The sequence below is a fragment of the Acanthopagrus latus genome, chromosome 1, assembly GCF_904848185.1.
Source record: "Acanthopagrus latus isolate v.2019 chromosome 1, fAcaLat1.1, whole genome shotgun sequence".
Taxonomy (NCBI): Eukaryota; Metazoa; Chordata; class Actinopteri; order Spariformes; family Sparidae; genus Acanthopagrus; species Acanthopagrus latus.
The window spans coordinates 9,293,318-9,318,546 of record NC_051039.1 but is presented as its reverse complement, the minus strand read 5'-3'; the positions used below and the strand labels follow the sequence as shown (position 1 = coordinate 9,318,546).

General features: G+C 42.4%; 2 protein-coding genes across 4 annotated transcripts in view; one reads left to right on the top strand and one right to left on the bottom strand.

The window, feature by feature from the left end:
- Window positions 1-446: 446 nt before the first annotated feature.
- On the bottom strand, window positions 447-16,665 carry sh3d19 (SH3 domain containing 19). Of its 3 annotated transcripts, XM_037099026.1 has the most exons (22): window positions 16,485-16,664; window positions 9,557-9,596; window positions 8,248-8,288; window positions 7,935-7,974; window positions 7,712-7,844; window positions 7,068-7,233; window positions 5,945-6,979; window positions 4,956-5,069; window positions 4,686-4,798; window positions 4,274-4,314; window positions 3,958-4,171; window positions 3,793-3,861; window positions 3,544-3,687; window positions 3,371-3,443; window positions 3,130-3,260; window positions 2,948-3,006; window positions 2,651-2,857; window positions 2,532-2,620; window positions 1,555-1,604; window positions 1,197-1,383; window positions 899-1,002; window positions 447-801 (listed from the first exon to the last, which is right to left on the bottom strand). In XM_037099026.1, exons 1-22 carry the CDS (start codon window positions 16,564-16,566, stop codon window positions 694-696), a joined length of 3,240 nt encoding a protein of 1,079 aa, XP_036954921.1. In that variant the 5' UTR covers window positions 16,567-16,664; the 3' UTR covers window positions 447-693. The 3 variants fall into 3 exon arrangements, with proteins under 3 accessions (XP_036954921.1, XP_036954913.1, XP_036954903.1); XM_037099018.1 differs by having other exon boundaries at window positions 2,532-2,857; window positions 7,068-7,212; window positions 16,485-16,665; XM_037099008.1 differs by having other exon boundaries at window positions 2,532-2,857; window positions 16,485-16,663.
- Window positions 16,666-19,608: 2,943 nt separating this feature from the next.
- fam160a1a (family with sequence similarity 160 member A1a) overlaps window positions 19,609-25,229 on the top strand; it is a 34,987-nt gene continuing 29,366 nt past the window's right edge. The window contains exon 1 of the mRNA XM_037106869.1: window positions 19,609-20,010. The gene's annotated coding sequence lies outside the window, so the exon portion shown is untranslated. The remainder of the gene's footprint in view (window positions 20,011-25,229) is intronic.

The following is a 25,229-nucleotide window of genomic DNA, read 5'->3' as shown; positions in this document are numbered from 1 at the left end:
GCCATATGGAACTAACATGTACACCAGCTGTTCTATTGTGACCTTTGGGAGTATAGGTGTAATTATGGGGCTTGAGCTGTTTACAACTCTCGGCATTAAGGGAATTTTTATTTCTATTGCAAAAAAAATCTGGTAAATATTTTCTAAAACTGCATTTGGTTCTGCCTGTGTCGGTCCTGGGGAAATTTCCAGGACGTTAAAATCGAGCATTAGTGAGGCAGATAACCCAGCTGTGCTCATATGACCTCACTCTGGCAGCATTACTCATTTTCCTCTTATGTGACCTTTTTATTAAATCATTCCATGCAGTCAGTAAACCAGGTTATGAAGGAAATGTAACCCCACGTGTCAAACTGGATTTTCTCCACCCTGGAGAGAATCGAGACAAACCACTAGATGGTGCAAATGTACAGTACAAGCATCTTGTGAATCAATATCCAGGGAACTGAAATTGCCATCCACCTTTTATAGCATTTATTTATAACCATGATAAATTATTCAGTGTACATTTAATTTCAAGTTAATGCAGCAGACAAAATAAAAAAGATGTTGCACTACTTGGAGATGAAATACTGCATTCCAGTTTGAGAGTTCACTTCAGATTTCCTCCGTTAAAAAAAAAACCCTCTGCCTTCAGATGTCTCTTCAGTTCCAGTCATCCATCAGTGTCTCTTCTGTTCTGCCACATGACTATCACAGTACTTGCACATAGTTCTTTGGCACAAGGGCCCGTTTTCCTCTCAAGTCACCCAGGAACCACTCTTCATCGATGGACTCCAGACCGGTTATAATGTCCCCAGTCTGAGAGAGAAGGAGTGATGGGTCGTGTGATTGGCAGTTCTTATAATAGATCTTAGGATTTGCAAATAGAAAGGAGAAAAAAAAAATCGCATTATACCTTCAGAGAGAGCTCTTCATCACAGTCTGAGGTGAAGTCATACATAGCCCTCCCTCTGCTGCCACCAACAGTATCATTCAGCTGGTTGTTCGATGACAGCTGGCCTGTTGAAGGGAATATACTGAATTACCAGCAAATTTATGATCACATTTATGAGTAACTTAACTGCTTATTTTCTCTGCAAACCACATGGTCTCTCCTTATTGACACCATCATAAGTTCAATGATGGCAACAGATTTAGAAGTGCTTACTGGGTGATATATTAACAGCACCACTGATGCCATGAGAACTTCATACCTGTGCAGCTCTCAACAAAAGCTCTGGGGAACATGCCCTCCCTGCCGTTGAGCCGGCCGCGGCTCCAGTCGGCGTCGATGTGCTGGCTGATCAGGATGCGGTCGCCTTGTTGAAAGGACAGGTCACCGTCTGAATTCCCCACAAAGTCGTACAGAGCCACCACCCACTCCACCGCGGACTGAGACACCTACAGAGCGGCAGGACAGCGAGGGAAGTTGTGTGAATGAGTAATCAGTATAGTGTTTTGTACAATATTCACAAGGAACACATATCTCTGATGTTGTGCAGAACACATTGGGCCTGCTCCAAAACCGACATCATCCTCACTGATGCATGTGTTAATATAAATATTGGATACCTGTGCAGGTTTGGCAGCTTCAGGGGCTGAACCTGGAGAGGCAACCATGCCTGCAGGTAAAAAAAAATGTTGGACACGTTACGAAAAATGAAATGCTTTGCCATCAAATTAGAGAATAAAATATTCATGACATACATACACTGAGGAAGTAATTACCATTTTTGTGGGTCTAGTGATCTGGGGGGAGTTTGTATTCAACAGCTGAATATCCAGTTTGTTCTGGGCTTATTTGTGTGGCTAGTATTTAATTAATAACAGATCACTTTGCATTTGAAAAAGTTCCTAACCTGTAGTTTATGTTTTTGCTTAATATCTGCTAGAATTTCACAGATACTGATAAATAGCTGATTATATAAATTTCCCAATATCAGGCTGATAATTTATCAGGCTGATTTGTGTGTGTGTGTGTGTGTGTATATATATATATATATATATATATATATATATATATATATATATATATATATATATATATATATATATATATATATATATATATATATATATATATATATATATATATATATATATATATATATATATATAAAAAATCAAATCATATATATATATATATATATATATATAAAAAATCAATCATGACAAAGTCAAATAAATACAGTCTTTTCCTGGAGATATGTCCGTGTCTCTGTATCTTTCTACACTCCCGGCTAAGGCCCCTGAGTCTGCTGAAGCTTCAAGTTCCCTGTAGAGAGACCTTCTGTAAACAGCTATTTAATGAAAGAGAAACAGAAGCACAAATTCCTGACATGCCACAGAGGGAGATGCCAACCAGCATAAAGAGAAAGGATGTATAAATGTTTTACACTGGTGCACACAGGCAATCTTTGCATTTGAGGATCAAGAAGATAATATGTTAGTACATATTCCCGTGTGTGATAGTTTCAAGTCACTCGTGGCGGCCAAAACATCACATAATGAAAAGAATCACAGAATTTCATTTTGGTGCCTATTCTTACCAGGCAGTGCTATCCTGGTGGACTGTGTCCTGGTGGGCTGAGTCCTGGTGGACTGTGTCCTGGTGGGCTGAGTCCTGGTGGACTGTGTCCTGGTGGGCTGAGTCCTGGTGGACTGTGTCCTGGTGGACTGTTGACTCGGCGGTGGGGGCAGATCTTCAATCACCTCTACAAAGTTAAGGGGGAAGATGCCAGTAACGGCGCCGACCTGCCCGCGAGCCCACTCGTCTCCAACGTATGCCTTCAGCTGGATCACATCCCCCTCGGAGAACGACAGCTCATCACCGTGCTCCCCCTCGAAGTCAAACCTCGCCACACATCGTGGGCCACTTTAGGGGAAGCAAGAACACTTCAAACGTCAGGACACTTCACGTGGACGTAAAGACTCGTGCAAACCGCTGACTATGTAAAAACAGTACCTGACTGATGCAGGCGGCGGCTTCGCTTTCCGTTCGGGGAGGGGTTTCGGTGAATTTGACTAATTGGAGAAATGATAATCAAATCATCCTAAGTCAACCAAAGTCAACATCTGTAAATTACAAGCCTTGCTGTTGTCATCAAAGAGGCGATGGACGCTCTGCAAAAAACGGATGAAGCGTACCAGGACTTTGACGTAGTTGCCAGGAAAGAAGCCAGTGGATCCTCTGCAGGTGCCTCTGTACCACTCACTGTCCACCTGCTCCACCGAGGTCACGACGTCTCCTGCTCGCAGACCCAACTCTCCTGGACCCTCTGTGGGCGCAGCACAAACAAACAAACACATCAGCTTTTTATGCCAGCATTCGCATAATCCAAACATGCCTTTGAGGGATTTTAGTTGCACTCATTTTGAACTGTGTCACCTGGTGTGAAGTCATACATGGCCTGCACCTTAGAGCCATAACCACCTCCGTCTGACCCAGCTGTACTGGCACCCTATACAGAGAGAGAACTTAAAGGTTAATGTATTGGAGCCCAAGGGTGCAAAGTCAGCCTACATAGTCATGTATTTACTCATCTGTGAAGGACAAGTTACCTGTGGCGGGGACATGCTCAAGTCGGAGTCCAGAGGAGTTATGACCTTGATGCGAGACTTGTGGACTCTGCCTCGGGTTTCTCCGACTTGGCACTCAAACACATTGTGGTCGATCTCCTCCAGCAGCAGGAGCACTTCATTTTTCTATTGAAGAGAGCCAATGAAAGGCATTCATCATCACTGAATCAACTCCCCGAATTGAGGCTTACGTTAGGGTCGTATGTCAGCCGGTAAAAGCAGTTCAGACACCTGAAAAGAGAGTTCTCCTGTATTGCTCCCATTGTAGTCGGTGGCAGCAATCCCATGAGAAAGCTGAAGCTGATGAAAGAAGGCAAAAATTATAAACAGGTGCTCATCAAGTGCCATTTAAAAGCACGATTACAGTGCTCAGCTGTGCAGTGGGATCTCTCTTACGGTGTACTTGTTGTAGAGACGGTGGCCTGGGTTGGGCCTCGGAGGTAAGACGGGTCCTTTCCTGTGGGGCTTCTGTGCCTGGGGTTTCGGCGAAGTCTCCCATGATGCCGAGTGGGATCGACCCGTGGCCTGCAGGCTGGGCGGGGGAGGTCTTCCCGGGCCCGGTTTGGCTGGAGGTGGGCGGGGTGGAAGGGTTTTGCTTGTCGTCAGCCTCCTGAAAAAAAGCGACGCCGTCATCACCTCGAGCAAACTCGCATCTTTACAAAAGTGTCCAAGGTTTAAATTTTTACTGCTAGATTTTTGTCTCCTCGCTCACCGAGGTGGTAGTGATGGCTCCGGTCCAGACTGGAAAGACTCCTGTGGAAGAATCCAATTGTGCATTTTTTATTAGCTCTAAAAAAGGCAAAATGCACAGTCTAAAGCACTGGGAACCATAGAAACGAGGCCACGGCAGAGCACTCGGTGGTTAGTGTCAGCTTGACAGCAGGCAATGTGTTCACGAGGCTACAATCACTTCTTTGTTTGTGGACGCAGAAGAAATGAGGCAGGTAGGCCACAGAGCTGACAGACAAGATAAACCCCACGGAGTGAGACTTTCTGGGCTTAAAATGCACAATGCCAGGTAAATATACTCCTATGGCACAGAATTAGACTTTAAACAACTTTCATTTGAGTATTTTTTGTAAAGGTTTTAGGTTTGTGACTGCTCAGTGTGATGCAGCCCTTACCTGGAGGGGGAGGACAGGTGTCTGGTTTTGTTTGTGGTTCACTGAGGCGTTCAGGAGGCCCACGGGCTTCTGAGCAGGGAGCGGAGGCGGGCCGTCGTGAAAATTATCTGACACTGAAAAGAATCTGTCTTTACCACATCACACTGAAAACATGTGCTTGATTATTAAATATGCACAAAAAAGCGTTACACATTGCATCTGTGCATCAAGCACACAGCAACAGTGCAGCCATCACAAGGTTTACTGTGCTTTAGAGCGAGATGGACTCACCTGAATCGGTTTTGCTGGGGACCCTGATAGTAGTCGGTCTCCGTGTTAAACTTTGTCTGGTGAAGGAGCCTCCGTTACTGTCCACACTGTGCTGAGGCTTGACCGGGATGTTTTCTGAATGAAGAGTGTTTATGTGACACTGAGCAAAGTTTGGATGAATTAGGCTATTCAACTGCTAAATCTAAAGTGGTTGAAAAACTAAAAAAAATATTCTGTTAATGGAATTAAAGGTAAAGTTGACAATTTCGGGACATATTTAACCTTTTTGCCAAGACGTGAGAAGATCAGAATCATCCTCGTGTCTGCATGTGAGGCACAGAGCTCGCACCATGAGGCAGTTAGCCAGACGTTAGCATAGCACAGCACCAGAGGCAGCGGGAAACAGCTAGCCTAGCTCGCTCCTAAGTATAATACGCCTACCACTGAATTAACACGTCATAACTTATTACTTTAACTCATACACAAAGAGGAATGTAAAAAAAAATGAAAAATTTCTGGCAATTGGCAACAAAAATCTCTGTCCTGTATCGGATGACAGGTTAGAGCCACCAAGTTAGCTTACGAACTGTCAAGACACGGTTATCACATAACTCGAAAAATATTTGACATTTTTAGTTTTGTGCAGATTAAACAAATGGGGCATGTATTATTCAGTAGGCTTTGGAGGTGTCGTAGGCGTGTTTTTTAAATTTGGATTGAGGCAGGCTAGCTGTTTCCCAGTGTCGCTAATTAAGCTCATCTTCCTCAACTGGATATTTTTTTTAACAAGAAACCCAACATATTTTTACTTTCTTTTCTGTTTTTTTTCCTCTTTCTTCTGCATTTTCACTGCCAGTTATTTGCTTTGATTGCTTTGTAACATTATTTTTAAAAAGCTAAAATTACAAGTAAAAGGTTTATTTCATGATAAAACAATCGATTAATCATCAAATTAAATCAACATATTCATCTTTAATTCAATTACACAATAGAAATATCACACTACTCACTTGTTGAACTGCTCACGTACTCATTCTCTCTGAACACGGAGGCTGAGTTGTGGTTGTTTATGTTGAGGTTTGGTTTCAGGGGTTCCTTAGCGGGCTTCACCGGAGGTACGGGGGGAACGGGTGAAGCATCCTCTTCATATATGGCATTGGCTCTGGTCAATACAGAAGGGCGTGATCTGTTCGGGGTGGCCTGTTTGTTGTGTAGAGTCTCTAGTTCGTCTTTTATGGATAGTCCCACGGGTTTCTTGGGGGGCTGAGGGGGCTGAGGTCTGGGGGCCAGCGTGGGGATTTGGGGGATGTTTGTGGATGAGACGTTTTGACTGTCATCATCTATACTGTGGTTGAACTGTGGTTTAAGAGCTACCGAAGGTTTAGCAGCGACTGGAGGTTTGATGGAAGCCCTCCTGGGCTGGGGTTGGGGTTGTGGTTTGACCGGTTCAGCCTCCTCAGCCTGGCTCTCAAAGGCCTGGATCCTGGCCCGGATATTGCGTTGACTGTGGCTAGTACTCATCTCGCCGCCAGCATCTTCGCCTTGTAAGGCCTCGTCTGATTGGTCAACAGCGTCACAGTTCTCTTCACACCCGTTATCGCCGCCAAATACCTCCAATAAATCCTTCAAATACTGATTTGATGGGACCTCCTCTGGATCAGTGTCCTCACAGTTTTCACTGAGCGAGACCAAGGTCTGAACTCTGACCTCCTCCGGGATCGCCGGCCTTCGGGATTTTATACGAGGAAGCGGAACGGGGCACTGAACGCGTTCTGTTTCTGAGGAGGCGGGAATAGTTTCAGCAGCAGCGGGAGAAAGGTGTTTTGTAGGAACATCCCAGTGTACGGTGACAGATCTCGTGCACGTGTGGGAGGAATCTGCTTGGTTGGGTGGCTTTACATCTGACTCGGACTCATCTCGGTGCTCAGCGTTTGTGGATGCTGCAGGATTTGTGCCAGCTTTTTCATCTGATGGTGTTTCAGCTGCCGGTTCTCTGTCCTTTGGTTTTGGCAGTGATGGCCTCGGTGGTTTTTTTGGCTTTCTACCTGAAAGGAAACATGAATGAAAAACATGTTCAGATAGACTGAAACTTAAAAACTGACAGTTTGGTACAAATGATTCTGGTTTGCTCACCAGCGGGTCTTTTCCCTGCTGACTGTGGGACAGCGGTAGAGGTCACAGGATCAGTCTGTGTGGCACTTGTGGCAGTGCAGGTGGTCCGGCGGGGGGCTGCAGTGGGCTTGACGGTGTGCTCTTCCTGGGTCTTCTCTTGAATCACCTGGTCATAGGATGGTGGGGGCTAAGTCATGAAAAAGAGAGGCGTTCACACATCTGCACACGTCATCTTCACGTACACTACGGCATTTCTGCTTATGGTACCTGCTGAGTGTGTTAGGATATTTATTTTTGTGTTATTAGGTCCCAAATTGTAGAAAGGGAGGTATAAACATAGTTTTTTTTATTGTAAAGCACATCTGAGTGATATGTAATACAGTGAGAGTTTCAAAGACTCATCTACATAGAAATGCAGTCCTTATTCAGAAACTGGACCTTTAAACGAGCCATCAGGTCTTCTGTAAGATAATAATGTCACGACTGTACAGTCACGGCCATTGTTGCAAAACTAAAAATCGCTAGAAGTGATACGAAAACATGGTGGGCGGTGCCTGCTCAGGCCTGTGAGAGCTGACCAATCAGAGCAGACTCAGACCAAGCATTGTTCATCAATGAAAAAACAGCCGAGAGAAACCAAACACTGACAATCAGATGAAGGCTACCTGGGAAACAGCCTGGATGCCTGCTGTCCAGCCAGACTGAGGAGGAGGAGGAGGAGGGAAAACCACAGTGGTTCCTGGGAACCAGTTGTTACTGGCCAGAGGTTCTGCTGAGACGATGGTGATCTCCGGTCGCCTGAAACACAAACCAAAATGCACATGATTACAGATGATGTATTTGTTATTAATGACGGAGTTTGTTTCTTTTGTCCTTTATTCATGGTACCTTCTTTCTCTGGTGTTGTCACTCTGGGAGTTGGATTTTGCTGAAGGAAGAAAAATCACATTAATCATGTCTTATGTTTGCCTTTAATAATAATAATAATAATAATAATAATAATAATAATAATAATAATAATAATAATAATAATAATAATAATAATTGAATTTAAAGGACACATTTTACATTGTGCTTTTGAATGTATGAGAAAATGTTATTTTAATTTTCTACAAAAGGCTTATACAAGGAATTGACCCTTTATGTGTTGCCGTTACGCAGTCTCAGAATGTCACTGACCCTCAGGTTTTGGCAAACTTACTTCGTTTGATGGCAGCTCGTATAGAAGACAGAGGTCCTTGGCTGGAAAAAAAAAAAGAAGAAGAAGAAGCAGAACAGGAAACCCATTTATCACTAAGCTGCGGGGCTCATACAGATGAGCAGGTTCATACCTTTGTGGTGACTCAATTGTTAAAGGAGAAATCTCCTCGCTCAGCCGCTGGGCAGCACCACACAATACGCTCCATTCATGTTGCTCCTTTATACGGGTGATGCCAAGTTATGCAGAGATAAAGGATGTAATGTAACCTCTAACTTTATAAAGAAAGAAAATGGAGGGAAATTATTTTAAAAAAGGCCAAGAGCTGTACAGAGATGGGCAAAAAGGAACAAAGCAGGCTTACTTTTATGCTTTGCTCTATATTAGTACTGTAAACATACAGTAGGTGAAGTTCATGTGGCTCCAAGATAGTTGTAGACTAATTAAGGGAACAACACGGAGGATTTAGTGAGGCAAATATTTGTTCCATTGAACAAACAAAGTTTCGGTTGTTCAAGTTTAAATAGATTCAAGAAAGCTGAAACCATCTCCACACAAAACTGACCTCCAGGCATGGAAATAAGAGAACAGTACCATCCCTGCAAATGCTGCTCATATGAAACCAGCCTACTTTACATAAACATGGCGAGTGACCATTCAAACGTGTTCGACACAGTCTGATATCCTCTCCATCGTGATCGTTGCCTAATCCTTAAATCTCATCACATCATAATATTATGGTCTCTGTGCTTTTCTCGTTTAAAGTTGCCGTGATTAAAAGCAGTTGTGATGTGAACTGTTGCGGTCTCGACAGAGGAGGGTGGCTCATCATTACCACACATCCTGCTCATTAAGGACTCACCGCAGGAGGGTGATGTAAACCCCTCAGGGAGGGAGAGACCAGCAATCCTCCCCTTCACCTCAATACCACGTGGTTTATTTAATTGATTAGCTAAGCTGTAAACAAGGATCTTGAATTCAGAAACCCCCTGTGCGATTTCCATCATAAACTGTGTTTTTTAAATAACTTTCAGCGACGACTTTCCTTTCCTTAATGTCAGTGAACAACAACTAAAAAAAACCAAAACTGCAGCATGACGTATTCGTCCCGGTGTTGACCTCCTGTCAGTCAGTCGGTGAGAATAGATCAGTGCATTGTCTGGCCCGTTCACAACCTCACCATCAGCAGATCTGACTGTTAAAGGGATAGTGCACCGTTCCTAGCCACACACACAGTTTGGTGAAACTAAAACACCTGATAGTGGATCCACAACTTTTGGGAAACAATTAGGCTGAAGGAAAAATGACCTACCTAGAGTGCAAATGATCCGACTTGGTTCTTTCAGGAAGATCTGCGGAGGGAGACAGAGAGGTAAAGGTTTTAAAAGAAGCTGCAGAGACAGATCCTGGCATTAATGTCATGAGGATGTATGTCAATTACAAGTTCAATTTGTTACGGGATTGTATTACAGGAGTAAAGCATAGAATAAACAAATGGGGGCGACAATTTTTTTGTCTAATCCAGTAAATTCAACACCTGACAAATCAAGACACTTTATCAAATTGATGCAAAAACAAATTTCTGATATCACTATAAAAGCAATCATTCTCATTAATTTGCATCTTTGCCAACAATCACCTAACACACAGAAATGTTAAGGTTGATATTTTATAAAGCTTCATGGTACATATTGTTATATTGCTCATTTCTAGTATGATCGTACCAGGAAAGCGAGACAACCTTCTTTGTTTCGATTTGCCGGCTTTGAAATTACAAACAGAAAAAGACTGACTACTGAGGGTGCCTGAAGGTGTTCACTTCAGAAAGCTGAACAGTCTTACTTTATGTCCCAGCCATTGTTTAATTCAAAATGCTCCTTGCTGCTTCTTACAGACTGCATAAACTAGAAATACAAGAACCAAACCCTCAACCAGCAGGACCTGCAGTCAAACCTGGATGAACCAGTTGGTCTAAAGTGTGCCACCGCTTCCAGATTTAACTCTACGAAAGCAAGCGGTGATTATGAAACCATGATGCATTGTCATTTTTCCTCCATACAAATAACTGCAAACGCTTTTCATTCCCTTGAATTAATTTACATCTAATATATTCTATGCATGTTAGTCACAGTTTATCACATAATCTGTACTTTAGCAAACATTTAGCAACATAACGTGACTCCTAAAAAACATCCTTTAACAGAAGTCCTACAAATAGCAGCAGTACGGTCGACAGATACTGAAAATGTGATTCTATAACAACAAGACCATGTGTCCCTAAAGATCAGGAACAGAGGCTGGTGTCATTTCCTGTAAGAACAAGCAGTGAAGGATATTACTCTGTGTCCTCACAGCTGGGGAGTAATATCAGTAATTCAAACACTCTGATCTAATAAGAGTTCATTTGTTTTCCTCCATATTTGAGGAAAACAAAGAGAAACTACAGTCAGTGGTTGAAGCCGGCAGTGCTGTGGACGCCTCCAACCTGAAACTGTGACCCCAGATCGCAGTCCAATCCACCTGTCACACCTGTTGCTTGTTATCTGTTAACACGTGAGAATGAGAGAGCTTCCGAGCTTTCACTTAATGAGACAGGGGCGTTTTAGCAACTGGCAGACAAACAACTAAGCTGTTCTGTTCACCGTTTCCTTGTTAACGCGCAGCCTGATTTAGATGACTTGATGGCCAGGGTTGTCTGGCTTTAACCTGTTCTCTCGTGCACCATCCTCTTGTGCAGCGATGCCCCTACCTGTGAGGATATTAAAGGATTCAGTTTCAAATCTCCAGCGCCAGGAAAAGAGAAGGATTATGTCCGACAGCAACCTTCCTCCAGGTCCATCGAGGAGAGTGTGAAAAAAAGGACTGGCAGTCACACACCCAGAGACAACAGAACAGAGGGAGGGCCCTGCGATATCTCAGCTCTCCTGTGTTTACCTGGCGGGACTGATGAACTGGAATGTGGTCATTCAGGAAGTGGTGGTTGTGCCACATGACGCGGACACTGTCTTTTTCCCTTCAAAGTAAAATGTCACATTGCTCTGTGCCATCATCAACTGGCATGAGTCTAAAATCACTCCTGCTAAATTATAGTCATGAGTCAGAGTGTAATTGTTTGACTGCAAACTGAACGTGTATACTATTGACAAACAAATACAACTTTACATAGTCTACATGGCAGCTTTCATGCTGGTTCGTACAGACGAAATCACTTTGCAGGTCAGTACGGCTGAAAAATAACACTACAAGAACACAAAATAAGAGCTGTGATTCAGTGGGGGCTATCTCACAAGTAAGATGTCATAGTAAATAAATAAATGGGCAAAGTATAAAGTTGTATGACTAATGATAAAAGCTACAATGTTTGATGAGATCATTTCTGATCACAGAAACACTCTGGGTAAAATCCAGGAGCTTTTGAGCTCACTTTTAAAAAAAATATCAACATTTAAACCATCCCTCTGTTGCTCTGGGAGGCTGCACCAAAGGCTTGGAGCACATGAGCTCAGTGATGCTTCACCAAAGGTTTTCATTTAGCGCTCTGAAAAGGTCTAGGCTCCCAGAGAGTCTGACGAGCGCTCCTGTCATCTTCTATTAGGCCAAGCACTGCTTTGGAACTGGTCTGGTGATAGAATGGGGGAATATCTCTTCCCAGCAGCGGTGGAAAGAGTACTGACTACTACAGTGAGTACTAAAATAAAAGCACAAAGTGTTCTTCTCAAAGCTGCTCAGAGTACGAGTTACTTTTGAAACCGGTCATGTTTGATGCATCATCAACAGCAGGAATTCAATCAAAGCAGTTTCTGTTTCTCCAACTCTTCAGTCTAAATGACTCCCAACTCAGTGCTCACGGTCACCTCAGATGTAAGGTTCAGATATTAAACTGTACTCAGTACTCAATAATGATAATGAAGTAAATAAGTAGATTACATGGTGCGTACTTAGAAGGATAAGGCTCGACGAGGTGTCAACTATCAGGAATTTACGGACGAATAACTAATATGAATATGCGCTATGATAATACATGAGACATTTTAAACAGATTTGATATTTGAGATGTCAGACAACATTTTAAAAGTTCACTAGGGCCCCATTTACAATGATGTCAAGTAACAGTCTCTGTGAGCTGTAATAATAACTGCAACACTGACACATTAGTATCTCAGAAACGTTTTTTAAAGTGTGGATGAAACAGCAATATAAAGCTGTGTATCATGATCTCAGCTCTAAACGCAGGAACAAGGAAATAACACTGTAGCTGTAGATTCAGTCCTGACATGCTGCCTGTGGGACACCACAAGTAACAGGTCACATCACTTTTTTTATGTGAATGTAGGTCAGTTGACCAGCCAGTTCTTCTTCTGTGGTGTTTGTCCTGTCATTACTTTCATCTGGTGTCATTTTTTTATGTAAATAATGATTCAAAGCACCAAGGGGGACTCTTGGTAAAGAGGAAGTAGAAATTCTTATTTGGGTGTGACATCCATTAAGAGTCCAAAGTACCCAATTATCCAGCTGCTGCAGTGTTTCGTGGGATAGAGCTGTCCGTGCGGTCTGTCTTGAACTACAGGCTAACGTCAACATGCTAATCATTTAAAATGATTCTGGAAGATAATCAACCAAAAAAAAACCCCAAATCTCTAAATGTGACAATGAGAGTAGTTCTTGTCGCCTTGTTTGAAGTCATCTGATTGGCTGTAGCGCTGATGAGAGCGTGGCCTATACAACAAACCAGCGTCTGTGTGTCCGGCTGTTGCTGATCTTGAGGAACGCCGGTGGGCCGAAAGTGTCATCTGGCTGAAAGAGAAATGCACATCAGCTTACTCATTGGAGCCCCATGAACACTTCTTAAAGTTTGGGATTCTGTATTTCTAATCAGCATCAGCTCCTTTCGTATTCGCAGGCCACTGACATCTGAACATGACACCAGAAACAGCTGAGAAAGCTGCTGAAATCAGCAGGAATGGCTTTCCCTTCACAGTTGCAGTCTCACTTGAACACATGCTGACATTACTCAGCACAGCAGCAGCAGTCACACAGCAGCTGGTGAGGCGGGTGGCAACAAAGGGAAAGAAAGGAAAACAGTCTGCCTCTATGTGTTGTCCTGCACCAGACACAACTTCATCACAGTGAAGTCTGAGTAAGGATTTCGCTTTAGTCTTTGTTCAGTCTTTGTCCAGCTTTGGCATTTTCCAACAGGCATGGGCAAGTTTTGCTGACTCACTTATAAATAATACCATGTGTCACAGTGGTGGAATTTAAATAAGTACTCAAGCACAAAGTGGAACATGCCAGACTTCATCTCAGAGGCAAATATTGTACCATATTTGTCCAGTCAAAATCTCCACCTTGTGATTGTGTGCTTTGGGAAATTGATTATTATATCTTTTTTTAATGTTTTCCTTCATGGGGTGAGAAAATTCTCCTACTTCTTGAACTAAATCAACTTTTTAAAAAACGCTCCTGGATGAGCTGGAAAGATGCATCGTCACAGTTTTCTGGGCTCAGAAGCAAGTAGTTCTGACCGGACAGCGATGTTCAAACATATGATGATCTTTTGGAATATAACCCATTGCTGTAGATTTAAACTATGTACCCGACATTAAATTAAGACTAAACTAAGTTTATGAATACAATACGTTTACTTGCAGTCTCATATTTTCACAGCGTTGTATTAGTATTTTTTACTTGGAAGAAGGATATGAATACTTCTTTCACCACCGCTGTGTCACATTTAAAGATCCCCTCTAGAAGAGCTTACAGGCACTGACCATTTATGTTATTTTATATGATTATGCCACATTAAAAGTTTTATTAACAGCTAAAAAAAAAAAATATTTCAAGCCCTAAAAGTACATCTACTCCCTCTCATTCATTAAAGATCCCGAATCTATGGTGCAAATATGTGCTGTATCCAAAGCTTAACTAGCCTGCTTCACATCAGATGTCTCCTACCTCACTGTAAAGTCCATCCTCAGTGTATTTGTACTGCAGACTTTAAGTTTCCAAACTATTTGTGATGTCACAAATCATGCTCATAGGCCCCGCCTCTTTAGATCAGATTTTTCAAGTGAGCGCAGAGAAAATTGTGCACTTTCAGCAACGATTGTGGTGACAGACATTCAAACGTTCATCCGCAGGAGCAAGAGGAAAAAAACATGTTTGAGTGGACGGGGATTTAACATGCAGGCACAAACACAACAGTTTTCTTGTTGTTAGACGGCTGTCAAACGCAGATTTGACCCGACTTGGTAAACAAGACAGAGTTTTGTGCGACCAGTGACTAACGCGGTGTCAGCAGCCGGTCGTGGACCTCTAGTCAGAGAAGATTAGATGCTGTCAGCGCTGACGAGTGAGTCACAGCAGAAACTTCCCGAGATCCACGGTGCCACAAGCCAATGCGAACGGAGTGTATTATAATAAAACATTATTCTGAAAGAAAAGAAAACTGCGTCAAGTACAGACAGGCAGTGCTTGTTCATGACACAGCAGCCTGTCTGCCCGTAGAGACTGGCAGAAATTCCCATCCAGACAGCTGGTGGGGTCAGGGTGTGGTTTGTGTGGAGGGGGGGGGAGTGGCAGTCTGAGCAGATACACTGCAGATAGCTGGGCTGGGCACAGGGGGGGTTCAAGGAATAAGCGTTTGTGCACCAGGTGTCGCTCAGGAAAAACAAGGAACAAAGACAACGGTTATTTCGACGAGAAACCTTCCACTAGGGGGGAAATTCTAACTAAGACTGAGGCAGTTTTGATATTTGTGTGTGAGGCAGCTGACTGAAAATGAAAGTTGTGTTTGTTCATGAAATCAGAGGGGTTGATACCAACGCTACGGATCTGTGAGTGAGACAAAACTGACAGGAACAAGAGAGTCGTTTCCTTCTCGGTGACAGATAACACACGAAAGAAATGTGTGTGTGTGTGTGTGTGTGTGTGTGTGTGTGTGTGTGTGTGTGTGTGCCAGATTCTCAATATCCTCGAGGTGGTTGACTGGAGAGGAAATGGATGGTACTAATAAGGCGACAGACAGGTTTCAGATCTGTTACTCAGGCACGAGAACCTGTCATGACTGAAAATTCCACCTGTAGGAAGCAGGCACGACACTTTTTTATGTGATGAGAGGACCCAGAAATAAATATTTGTTCCCTCAGATAATCGCTCATCAGGTTATTTTTTATGCAGCCTCACTGATTCCTGCAGGAGAAGAGTTTTCTCAAAGCAAGTCTAAAGCACTTCAACAGTTTAAAGATTGTCAGATTACAGGGAAGAATCTTTGATGTAATCTGATCGACATCACTTTTATGACGATCATGACAGCTGTGGCTGAAGGCATTATGTTTTCAGGTTATCTGTCCGCCCCGCTCTTGTTAACCTAACATCTCAAGAACGCCTTGAGGGTATTTCTAAAGCTCTGGGAGAAAACTCAAAGAGTCAGAGGTCGAGGTGATTGTAGCCACACAAAAACACATCTACAATTAAACATGATGCACAAATATCTGACGGGGTAAAATTATGACATCATGACATCCAAAAGGTCAGAGGTTAAAGGGGCGCTATGAAGTTTTAGAGAAGAAATCAAAAACTCAGAATTGTAATATTTACAATAAAAATTAGGTAATAACACAAATACATGTTAATTATTTCTATATGGCAGAATAATCAAGCTGTTCTCAGTGGACAATTAGGTCCCCATAACTCCATCCGAAGCTAGAAAAGCGGCAGGGTCCGCCACATGTAAACACAGTAAGTAATGTCCTCTAAGGTCACTTTGTTGCTTTAGTCATGAGTTTGTTTATTTGGTGTGTTTTAGGCATAAAAACTAAAAAAAAAAAAAAAAAAAAAGTCAGAGGAGTCAGTCAGTGGAGATCTTTATCTTCTGGTTAAAAATGCCTTCCCCATAACTACATAGTGCACCTTTAAAAATGCACTGTGACGTCACAAAAAAAAAAAGTTCTTGCCATTAATCAACAACGCAGCATCTGACGCATGAATGAATGGAAAACAATGGCTGCCTAGAACAGCAGGAGAAACTCCCACATGTATTCAGCAATACAGCTAAATGATGTAAAGTAGTGAACAAAATCATGGCTGTGCTCTCTGGAAGTTTCAATCACCAAACTTTTAGGTATTAAATTCGTCCCTTTTCTTGTAAAAGTCGATATTAAATGCTCAGGTTTTTTTTTTTTAAAGCAGGTGTCCGTTAGTTGGTTCGGGAATCGGTCAGCCTGGTACTTTCCCAAACATACCTGTTGTTTGGTTTCTGGTCCGGACGTCCCGCAGGTCTCTGCGCTCCCCCTCCTGCTCCTCTTCACGCCGAGCTTCAGCCATCGACACCCACAACCACGTGGAAATAAATAAACACAAATATAGACGTAAAGAAATGAAACCAGAGGTCGTTTTCTAGAGGTTCGGTTCATCAGTGTCCGGTGTCGACAGGTCGGTGCCTCCTGTCCACTGTGGTTCAGTCGGTCCAGCCCACAGCGCCCCTCTCTCTCTCTCTCTCTCTCTCTCTCTGTCTGTCTGTCTGTCTGTCTCTCTCTCTCTCTGTCTGTCTGTCTCTCGCCCTGCAGTGGGTGGAGGTGGTGGAGGTGGTGCCACTCACCGTCAGGACTACCTGACAGGCAGCACCGTCCAACTCCCTCCTGGGTAATGCAAGTATATTTAGTAATCAAGTATATTTACTACATTTATCTGACATCTTTAGTTACAAGTTACATTACAAATATTATTTATACAAAATGCAAATCTTTTCAAAATTATGATTTATTTGTGTATTTATTTTTCAGTACAGACCCAAAAAAGGAAAGAGAGAAAAAAAAGACAAACAAGAAAACAGAAAAGGTTTCAGAAAAGTTCAAATATGTCACCACAAAACCAATCACCTCCTGTGACATGTTCGGTGGTTCATTACTTAATCGTTATTATGAAAGCATTGTCAATCCCCCCCCCCCCCCAAAAAAAATGTGTAAAATAAGCAGTTTGGAATCTATACATTACCCAACATGTGTAAGTTATAAATGGATAAATATAAACTCAAAACAAACTGATTCCTAGAGAACACCAAAGACATGACGATGTCCTTTAAACCTGTGACAGGACAGCAGATACTTGCACCAAGGACAAATGTGTGAAGTGTGCAGATGCTCCAGAGTCATGTGTTGTGAAATATACTCAGGTTTTCGGTGGTTGAAACACATGTGGACGCTGATACTTTTGTACTTTTATTTAGGCAACATCTTTATTGCTCTCAACAGAATACTACACATTGTGTTGTCATCACCTTCAGTACTTTCCTCCTCTTCTTCCTCTGAGCAGATGGAGACACAGCTGCTGGGGGGAAACATTGCATTTTCATGGCTCTTCCACTAGATGTCGCTACAGACCTGCTCATCTTTTACAAACAAACTTCAAAACAAAATAAATGCATCTTCCATTTAAATAAAGAGGCATACATTTTCTTTTCAGTCTCGTATAATCATCACCAAATACATTTAGATAAGTTTGCCTCTGACTTTTGTTTTTTGTTAATTGTGACTTGGGCTAAATGTGTCCTTCAATCAAGCATAAATGCCGGTTCTGCCTTTTTTCATAACTCCACAGTATAATTTACATGCTGGAAATCACAATGATCACGATCCCACTGAACCACACATGGAAACACTGGAAGCCTCCAGTATAAAAAGGCTTTATACAGAACCAATAAAATGAAAGATGGGGTGTAATGTAGGGAAAGTGTACAACGAGAGCAAAATAAGCTTCTGAGGAAAGTCTCAGTTTCTGGATCGGCTGTGCCGGGAATGAGAGATGCCTGTCGATGCTTTTTTACTCTGTTGTAGTTTAAAGAATTGATTTTAAGGTTTCATCTTTAATTCGCATATTTTAGCTCCCACTGCTGGATTGCTGCTTCCCTCCCTGAAAAGTACTTCTGGCTGTTCCTGAGACAAAGAGCGAAGGTGACCAGTCTTTAGCACCATACTCCCCTCAGCTCTGGACCTGCCTGCCTGATGATCTGTGGCTCACAGAATCAGTACCGTCATTTCAGTCACTTCTCAGAGTTGCAATATGTACTGTCAGATGTGACCACGTGTCAGATTAATACTACTGATACTGACTCCACTCAGACTGGGAGCTTCTTGGTGATGTTGCCTGTCACCTTCTGAGGTGACCAGTAGATATCTCTGTAACACAACACTAAGACTATGGCTCACAGCTGCTTTCAGTTTCTTCAACTTTCTGCTCATAATTTAAGTGAAATTATGAATGTGTTAAACTCAAATTTCTGATATACCGTGCATTTAAATGGTATTTCTGCACAAACTTAGCTCTTTTGTTATTCTTACACACTGTCTTATTGCCAACATGTCTTTTTCAGTTTATTATTTGTATTTGCATTTATTATTATTATTATTATTATTATTATTATTATTATTATTATTATTATTATTATTATTTGTATTGCTTGTTTTTATGTGCCTCACTGTATATGTTTGAATCCTTTTTCCAAATAGTAAAGCACTTTGTAACTTTGTTTATTATTCTTATTCCTATTAATAATATTTGTACTTGTATGTCATTATAATTAATTAATTATTTACTTTGAAAATAACATGTTTGTTATTTATTTTGTATTATTATTGTTATCATTACTTTAATATTTTTTTTCATTATTTCATTTGTATTTATTATGATTGTAATCAATTTTATATTACCATTAGTTTTTCTTATTTTCTTATTATCATTTTAATTTTTTTATTTCTTATTATTTGTACTTATCATATTATCATTGGTATTATTTTCCTTATCATTATTATTACTATTATCATTATTGTTGTAGTTGTTGTTGTTTGAGTAGTGTGCAGAGAAATGAATGTCTTGTATTTTTATTTTAAGACACACGATATTTAATCCGTCATGTCAAGTTGTTCCTGTTTACTCTGTCCAATCTCGTATTTCACTTGTTTGTCCGTAGGGGGCGCCATAATGCGGAGATCGAATTTAAACATTTTATTAAAACTGATTTATCTAACTCTGTCTCACATTTTAATGGTGTCTTAATAAAAGAAAACCCCCCTAATGTCAGCGTAACTCCCAAAACTAAATATCGTCCAGTTGATTCTAAGAATACCACCCGAATTATGTTATATTCTTCATATTGGAAAACTGGAGCAACTGAAAATATCGTTTCCAGAGATGTTTGGTACTTCTGGAGACACATTTTTAGTGTTTTGACGCCTTTATTCCTACTAACAGACTATCATGTAATGTCACACACGCGTAAAGAAGCCTCCAGGTTTTTATTTCAGATGAGGGAGGAGGAAACAAAACACAGTCGGTGGTGAAGCAGCGCTCCGGCGGGCGGACGGACCGACTGACGGGGGCCTGGTGGAGCTCAGAGAGGGAGGAGCGTTCAGAGAGGATCAGCGCGGTGTCACCTTTGAGTGTGTGTGTCTGTGTGAGTGTGTTTGTGCGTGAGTGCGCGTCGGGGCAGGTTAAGTAGCCTGGTTACACACACATAATACCTCCGCGCACTGTTACGAAACCTGGAGGCGCCGGAGCTGTGACCGGGGGAGCGACTGCGTTCTCGTGTTTATTTTCATCCCGCAGCGCAGATCCTGAGTCTGTTCGTGTTTTTTTTTTTTTTTTATTAAAAACCTGGTCGCTGCTGATCCACGGCCGCTCCGTGTGTGTGTGTGTGTTGTGTGTGTGTGTGTGTGTGTGTGTGTGTGCGCGCGCTCCGCTCCGTCCGAAACCAGCCGGAGGATCCGTCCCACGGTAAGAGAAGGAGAAGGAAGAAACGCTCAACATTTACGCGTGTTTTTGTTCGGAGCTTTTACTTTTAATTTACATGTTAGATTACCATGATATTGGTGTTTTGAGGTGTTGTTGGGGCATGTGTGTGTCTGGCTGACAGTTGTCTGTGATTGACATGTGCGGGTGGGTGGAAGAAGGGAAGGGCTGGCTGGGCGTCTCAGGAGGGGGAAAACCAGAGTCTTCTGCTGGGTTTATTGGTGGATTCCCAGTTTAAAATGACTAAACTACTCATTTCCTTCTAGAGTTAGATTAAAAAAAAACAATACAAACCGAACCAACAACTCAGCCCTCCTGCTGTGTTTCCACTCCTCTCTCCTCACCATAGAGACCGAGTGGACCCACCCCGTCTCTAATCATAGTTCACAATTTTGCAACCTCGGCCAATAAACCAGTCAGCGCCTTAATGACATGTTTTCAGAGGTATCTGGTTTCGTAATGTTGCAGGGGGGGAAAAAAACGTGCAGTGCTGGCAGCGTCAGTGCTTCAGATCCACGTGTTGATGTTGATGATGATGATGGCTGCTGGGAAAAGTTGTTTCACAGGGAGTCTGAAGTTCAGCCTGCCTCTGATCAGTGGGCTTTAAAAAGAATATATAAGACTTCAGGAGAAGTGAAAGTCAACCATACCAGCAGTAGAAGGGTAAAAGTCAAATATTAAAGGTGCTAAAACAATCAAAAGTTATTTACATGCAGTACTTAAAGGGGAACTCCACCAATTTTAATTTTTAAAAGTACAATTGCAGGTTTTGCAACTCCATGTGAAGGGAAAATAAGTAGTTTGAAGTCTTTTTGGAGCTTCAGATGAAGCTGCATGTAATCTGATGATTTGCCCCCAGTGATGTCGCTCAGAGGCTGAGTTGCATTGTGGGTAACGTAGGCGCCCAGTCCACTGTTCTGGCATTGCACTCCCCTATAATGAAAAAGCAACATTGGCACAGCTAATGTTGCTTTTTCGTCGCCGGTTTCAGATGTTTTGTGAGTCGTGTTGAGTTACCGCAGTACAGCAGGGTTGCAGAAACCGACATTTGTGCATTTTCGAGTCAAGATTCATGTCTGTCAGGTTAAGAACCTCACTGTAACACGGTGATACTGTGATATTTTATAAAATGAAGTGGAAGCTGAAGTGTAAATCAGCAGGAAAATGGAAACACTCAAGTAAAGTACAAATGCCTCAGAAGTCCAGTACTGGTCGGTGGCATTCCCTCACTGTCCCCGCTTCACCTTCTTTTGTCCGAGTGAGCTTTGAACTCAGATATCCATTGTGATGGGGACAGAATGCAGGTGGTGCCGAGTTACCAGCAAACATCATCAATGATTAACGGCGGGTCGTCTTGTGTGCGAGTGTCGTTCCTACACAGGTGTTCTCTTCCACCTGTTAAATCAATGTTGTTCACAGTAACACCCCCACCGACGTAAACCGAGCCTCTGAAGCTACATTCTGGGCCAGAGAAGAGGTTGTTGTTCAGGTTTCTCCCTGTTGAGATTAGAGGATTCCCCCGTCTGGGTTATTACCCTGGTTGTGTGTTTGTGATCAGACGTTCATGTGATTTATTTATTTATTTATATTTTTTTAGGGCCACAGCTCACAATTTTTTGTTGTTGTTGACTAAACAGGTGATTTTGTCAATTAGTGCTTAGTTGTCAATTTATTTTTAATTGCCATCGTCTAAAAAATGGCAGAAAATAGTAAAAAAGCAATTCACAGCCCAAAAGCAACTGATTCCAATAGTTTACTTAGTCTGATGAACAGCTATGTGACATAAAGGTGAACTTATTAGACAGAGAAAAGCACCGAATCCTCACATTTGGATGTTGTAAGCAGAGGATCTTTTTGACATTTTTGCCTATAAAATGGCTCAAAACAAACGATTCGATTATCAAAAATGATTTAATTTCATCCCAGTCGACTAATCAATTAATTGTTTCAGCTGTTCCAGCGATGCAACTATGGAACATTTAGATGATTTAAAGTATAGTTTCCTATGGATCTGTCGAACTTAAGTGAACACGCTTAAATGATACCTATGAAATGGAGAGTGAATTTTAAGCGTTGTGCATGAATGCCCTATTGAGCCACCTTAAGAAACAAATGAACCACTGACAGTTCTCTGCACACTTGCAGCAGTGTTTGGATAGCAGATGCTTCAGTTGTTGTCACGTGGTCTGTGTGGATTTTTGGCCACAGTCACTTTCACACCCTCCCCCACCACAACAAACAGCCATGTGTTACCACGTGACTGAAATTCACACACTTGGGTCATGTGATTACAAAAACTGAAGCGTCTCCATTCCCCCCCCCTTTTTTTTGTCAAACTGTTCTTCATTTTGAGAACAAGCATCCTCCACTAAAAAGTCTGCATGTCATCATCAAATGTGGCTGCTGTGGTCTCGGAGCTGCTCGTAAAAAAAAAAAAAAAAGCTTCAGGAAGCTCTTTACAGCCCACCAGCACACTACCACCGGCTCTGTTCTGGAGTCTGTCTCTGAGCTGGGCTCGTCTTCAAGAGGGAAGGGGATGTAAATGTATCTGGTTCTGTCAGCTTCAAATGGCGTTTGTCACCATAAAGGATGTGGAATTATGAGGTTTCCATGATTGTAGGGAAGCAGTTTGGTGTGATTTTGCTGTCTTTGCCAGAGCTAAACTTAGTCAGGACTGTTTTCATAGAGAAATCTCTCTGATGCCGTCTAAATCTGTTCGGTCTGATCCCTGTTGTTCGTAATTTGTGGCATGCTGCGAGTCTCTGCCTCCTGATCAGTTCCACTGTCTACAGTAAAAAAGAAAATTAAGTCAACAAGCGTTCTCACTTTTCATAACGGCTTCATAAACACGAGTGGGCTGAACCGAAATCCCGACCTGCAGCGAGAAAGCAAGTGAAGTTAAGACTTTTATGATTCGAGGGTTTGAAACGGCGTCTGAGGAATGACAGGAATGTGAGGCTAATCAGTCATCCGTATGATTACCAGTGATCTTAAGAGGGTACTCAGAACCGATAGAGTAGGAAGTCTGTTCAGCTAACATCAGCGTTCAGGTCCTGCAACCGAGATGGTTTGCACACGGGATCTCTGTGAGTCTCCAGCACTGTGAATAATGGTCACATGTGATTAGATGTGTATGTTCAGGTCACAAGTTCGGATTTGCTCCACCTTACTGTTCTGCTGCCTGTATGCAACACGCTGTGACGGGCGACCATTTTCACTCCTTCAGTTCAGTTCGGTAGAACTCGCAAGAAAAATGTAACTGCAGCAGCTTCTGCAGTCAACATGTTAGCAGGTGTGTGTGTGTGTGTGTGTGTGTGTGTGTGTGTGTGTGTGTGTGTGTGTGTCTGTCTGTTAACCTGTTTCTCCTTTCCCCACCGCGGACACAGCCAGCTCAGCTCTTTCCCGTGTTTGGGATTAACCCCACCTTTGCCGCTCGCGTCCCCACGCTGACCCCGAAAAACTGACAGACGACACGAAAGCTATGTAGAAACGTGACCAGCGTTGGTTTAAACATTCTGAAAGTTGAGAAAGTTTATAGCTGCCACTCTCTGGCTTTAGAGGTGAGTAGAACACGCTCCCAGGAAGAGGGCCAGGAGATGAAGCTAGCCATCATAGTGGCCAAATCACGTAATTACGCCACCTGATGCACTGGCGCCCAAAAATACTTACTAACATTGTAAAAAAAAGCGGCTGCAAAATGGTGGATATTTTATTTTGAGCATCATAACCCCTGCAAAATGATGTATTTGACTTAACACTGGGAATGTGTAGAAGAGCTGCAGGATTAAATCTTCAGTCATTTATAATCAAGTTAGCCACGCGCTAATCAAGAGATCGCAGAAGATCTGGGTGACTGTCTGGACGTGAAGTTGAGCCATTTTGGCGTCACTGAGCAGCCTGCACAGGAGTGAACGGGGCTCCACCTGCAGCGCTGTGACCAGGTTTTAATGTAACGTCCTTGGAGTAGCCTAGCTTAGCTTTAGCGTTAACACTGGACCGTGGAAAAAACGTCTAGCTTCGCTTGATATGCCTACCTACATTCTCAGAGATCCTGCTTACATGAACAGAAAAGCAAAATAGGCACTTCTAAGTGTCGGGGGAGAGATGGGCTACGTGGTATTTCTTTCCAAAACCAAGCACAGCGACTTCCTGGAATCTCGTCTCATCAGTAAGGTTGCCAGTTTTTTACAGTTCTGTTTGTGCACAAATTAAACACATTAGCTACGTGCTAATAAGAAAACTTTGGACTCTATTTTGGCTAACTGAGCTGTTTTGGCTAAGAACAGAGACTTCAGCTCTTCAACTGATTAACAACGTGACGTTTTAAGTATTTTACGGTAGGATATTCACATTGAGGTTTTGTTAGCATTAGTAAAACAATTGTTTGTAAGTTAGCTTGTGTTCCAGTTTAGTACAAAGGATTATCCTCTTCCCCCGCCCCCCACAAACAAACTCTTCACGCTTCTCTTGAGAGGATTGTGAAAAAAGAGCTTGTAACTGAATCAGGTCGAACCACTTCTGTCGTCCTTGGAGGAAAAGGAATGAAGGTACAAGTTTGGTTTACGGAGCTGCAGTTTGTCCTGTATGTCACAGGAAAACAGGTCACGGACGTAAAGTGAAACATCCTTCTGGACGAGGTGCAAGAGGTCGGTGTTTAGGAGCCAGCAGCATTTTACATTAGTTTGCATCTGTTTTGCATGGAAGCATATGAGGAAAATGAGTTCATTGTATAGGAGAAGTGTGCAGCCGCCTGAAGGCCGAGTCAACGTGTTTCCTGTTCTCAAATAAACTGTTTTTTTAAAGGGCAATCAAAAGTTTTAAAAGTGTGAAGACAGAGCTGAACCAAGAACAGGTTCACACCCTCGCAAGTATTTAACACAGCTGAGCCTGGCGGGCTTTTCTGTGTGCACTGTATTGCCCTCAAAAAAACAAACAAATTCTAGCTTTTTAAAATAACTCTGTTCTGTATCAAAAATCCTCTTTTCATCCAGTTTGCTAATTATGAGTGCTGCAGCTTGTTGTCATCGCTCTGATAAACATCTCTGAGCTTCACAGACCGGCAGGCTGTGTCTTCTGCCTTCCTCCCTCCTTTCCTCATGCAAACATGGTCTTTTTTTTTTCTATTTTTTTTTTTTTTATCGGCAAGTGAGACATGATGCAAACGAGCTACAGGGGAAGTAGCAGAGATAGTGTTTACCCACGCT

Bases quoted from the DNA above. Each gene is read 5' to 3' on its own strand.
- sh3d19 (XM_037099008.1), bottom strand. From the start codon at position 16,566: ATGGCTGAAGCTCGGCGTGAAGAGGAGCAGGAGGGGGAGCGCAGAGAC. The intron at 9,597-16,484 runs GTATGTTTGGGA...CTCCCTCCGCAG, and splicing joins GACCAGAAACCAAACAACAG to ATCTTCCTGAAAGAACCAAG. The intron at 802-898 runs GTATAATGCGAT...CTTCTCTCTCAG, and splicing joins ATGAAGAGCTCTCTCTGAAG to ACTGGGGACATTATAACCGG.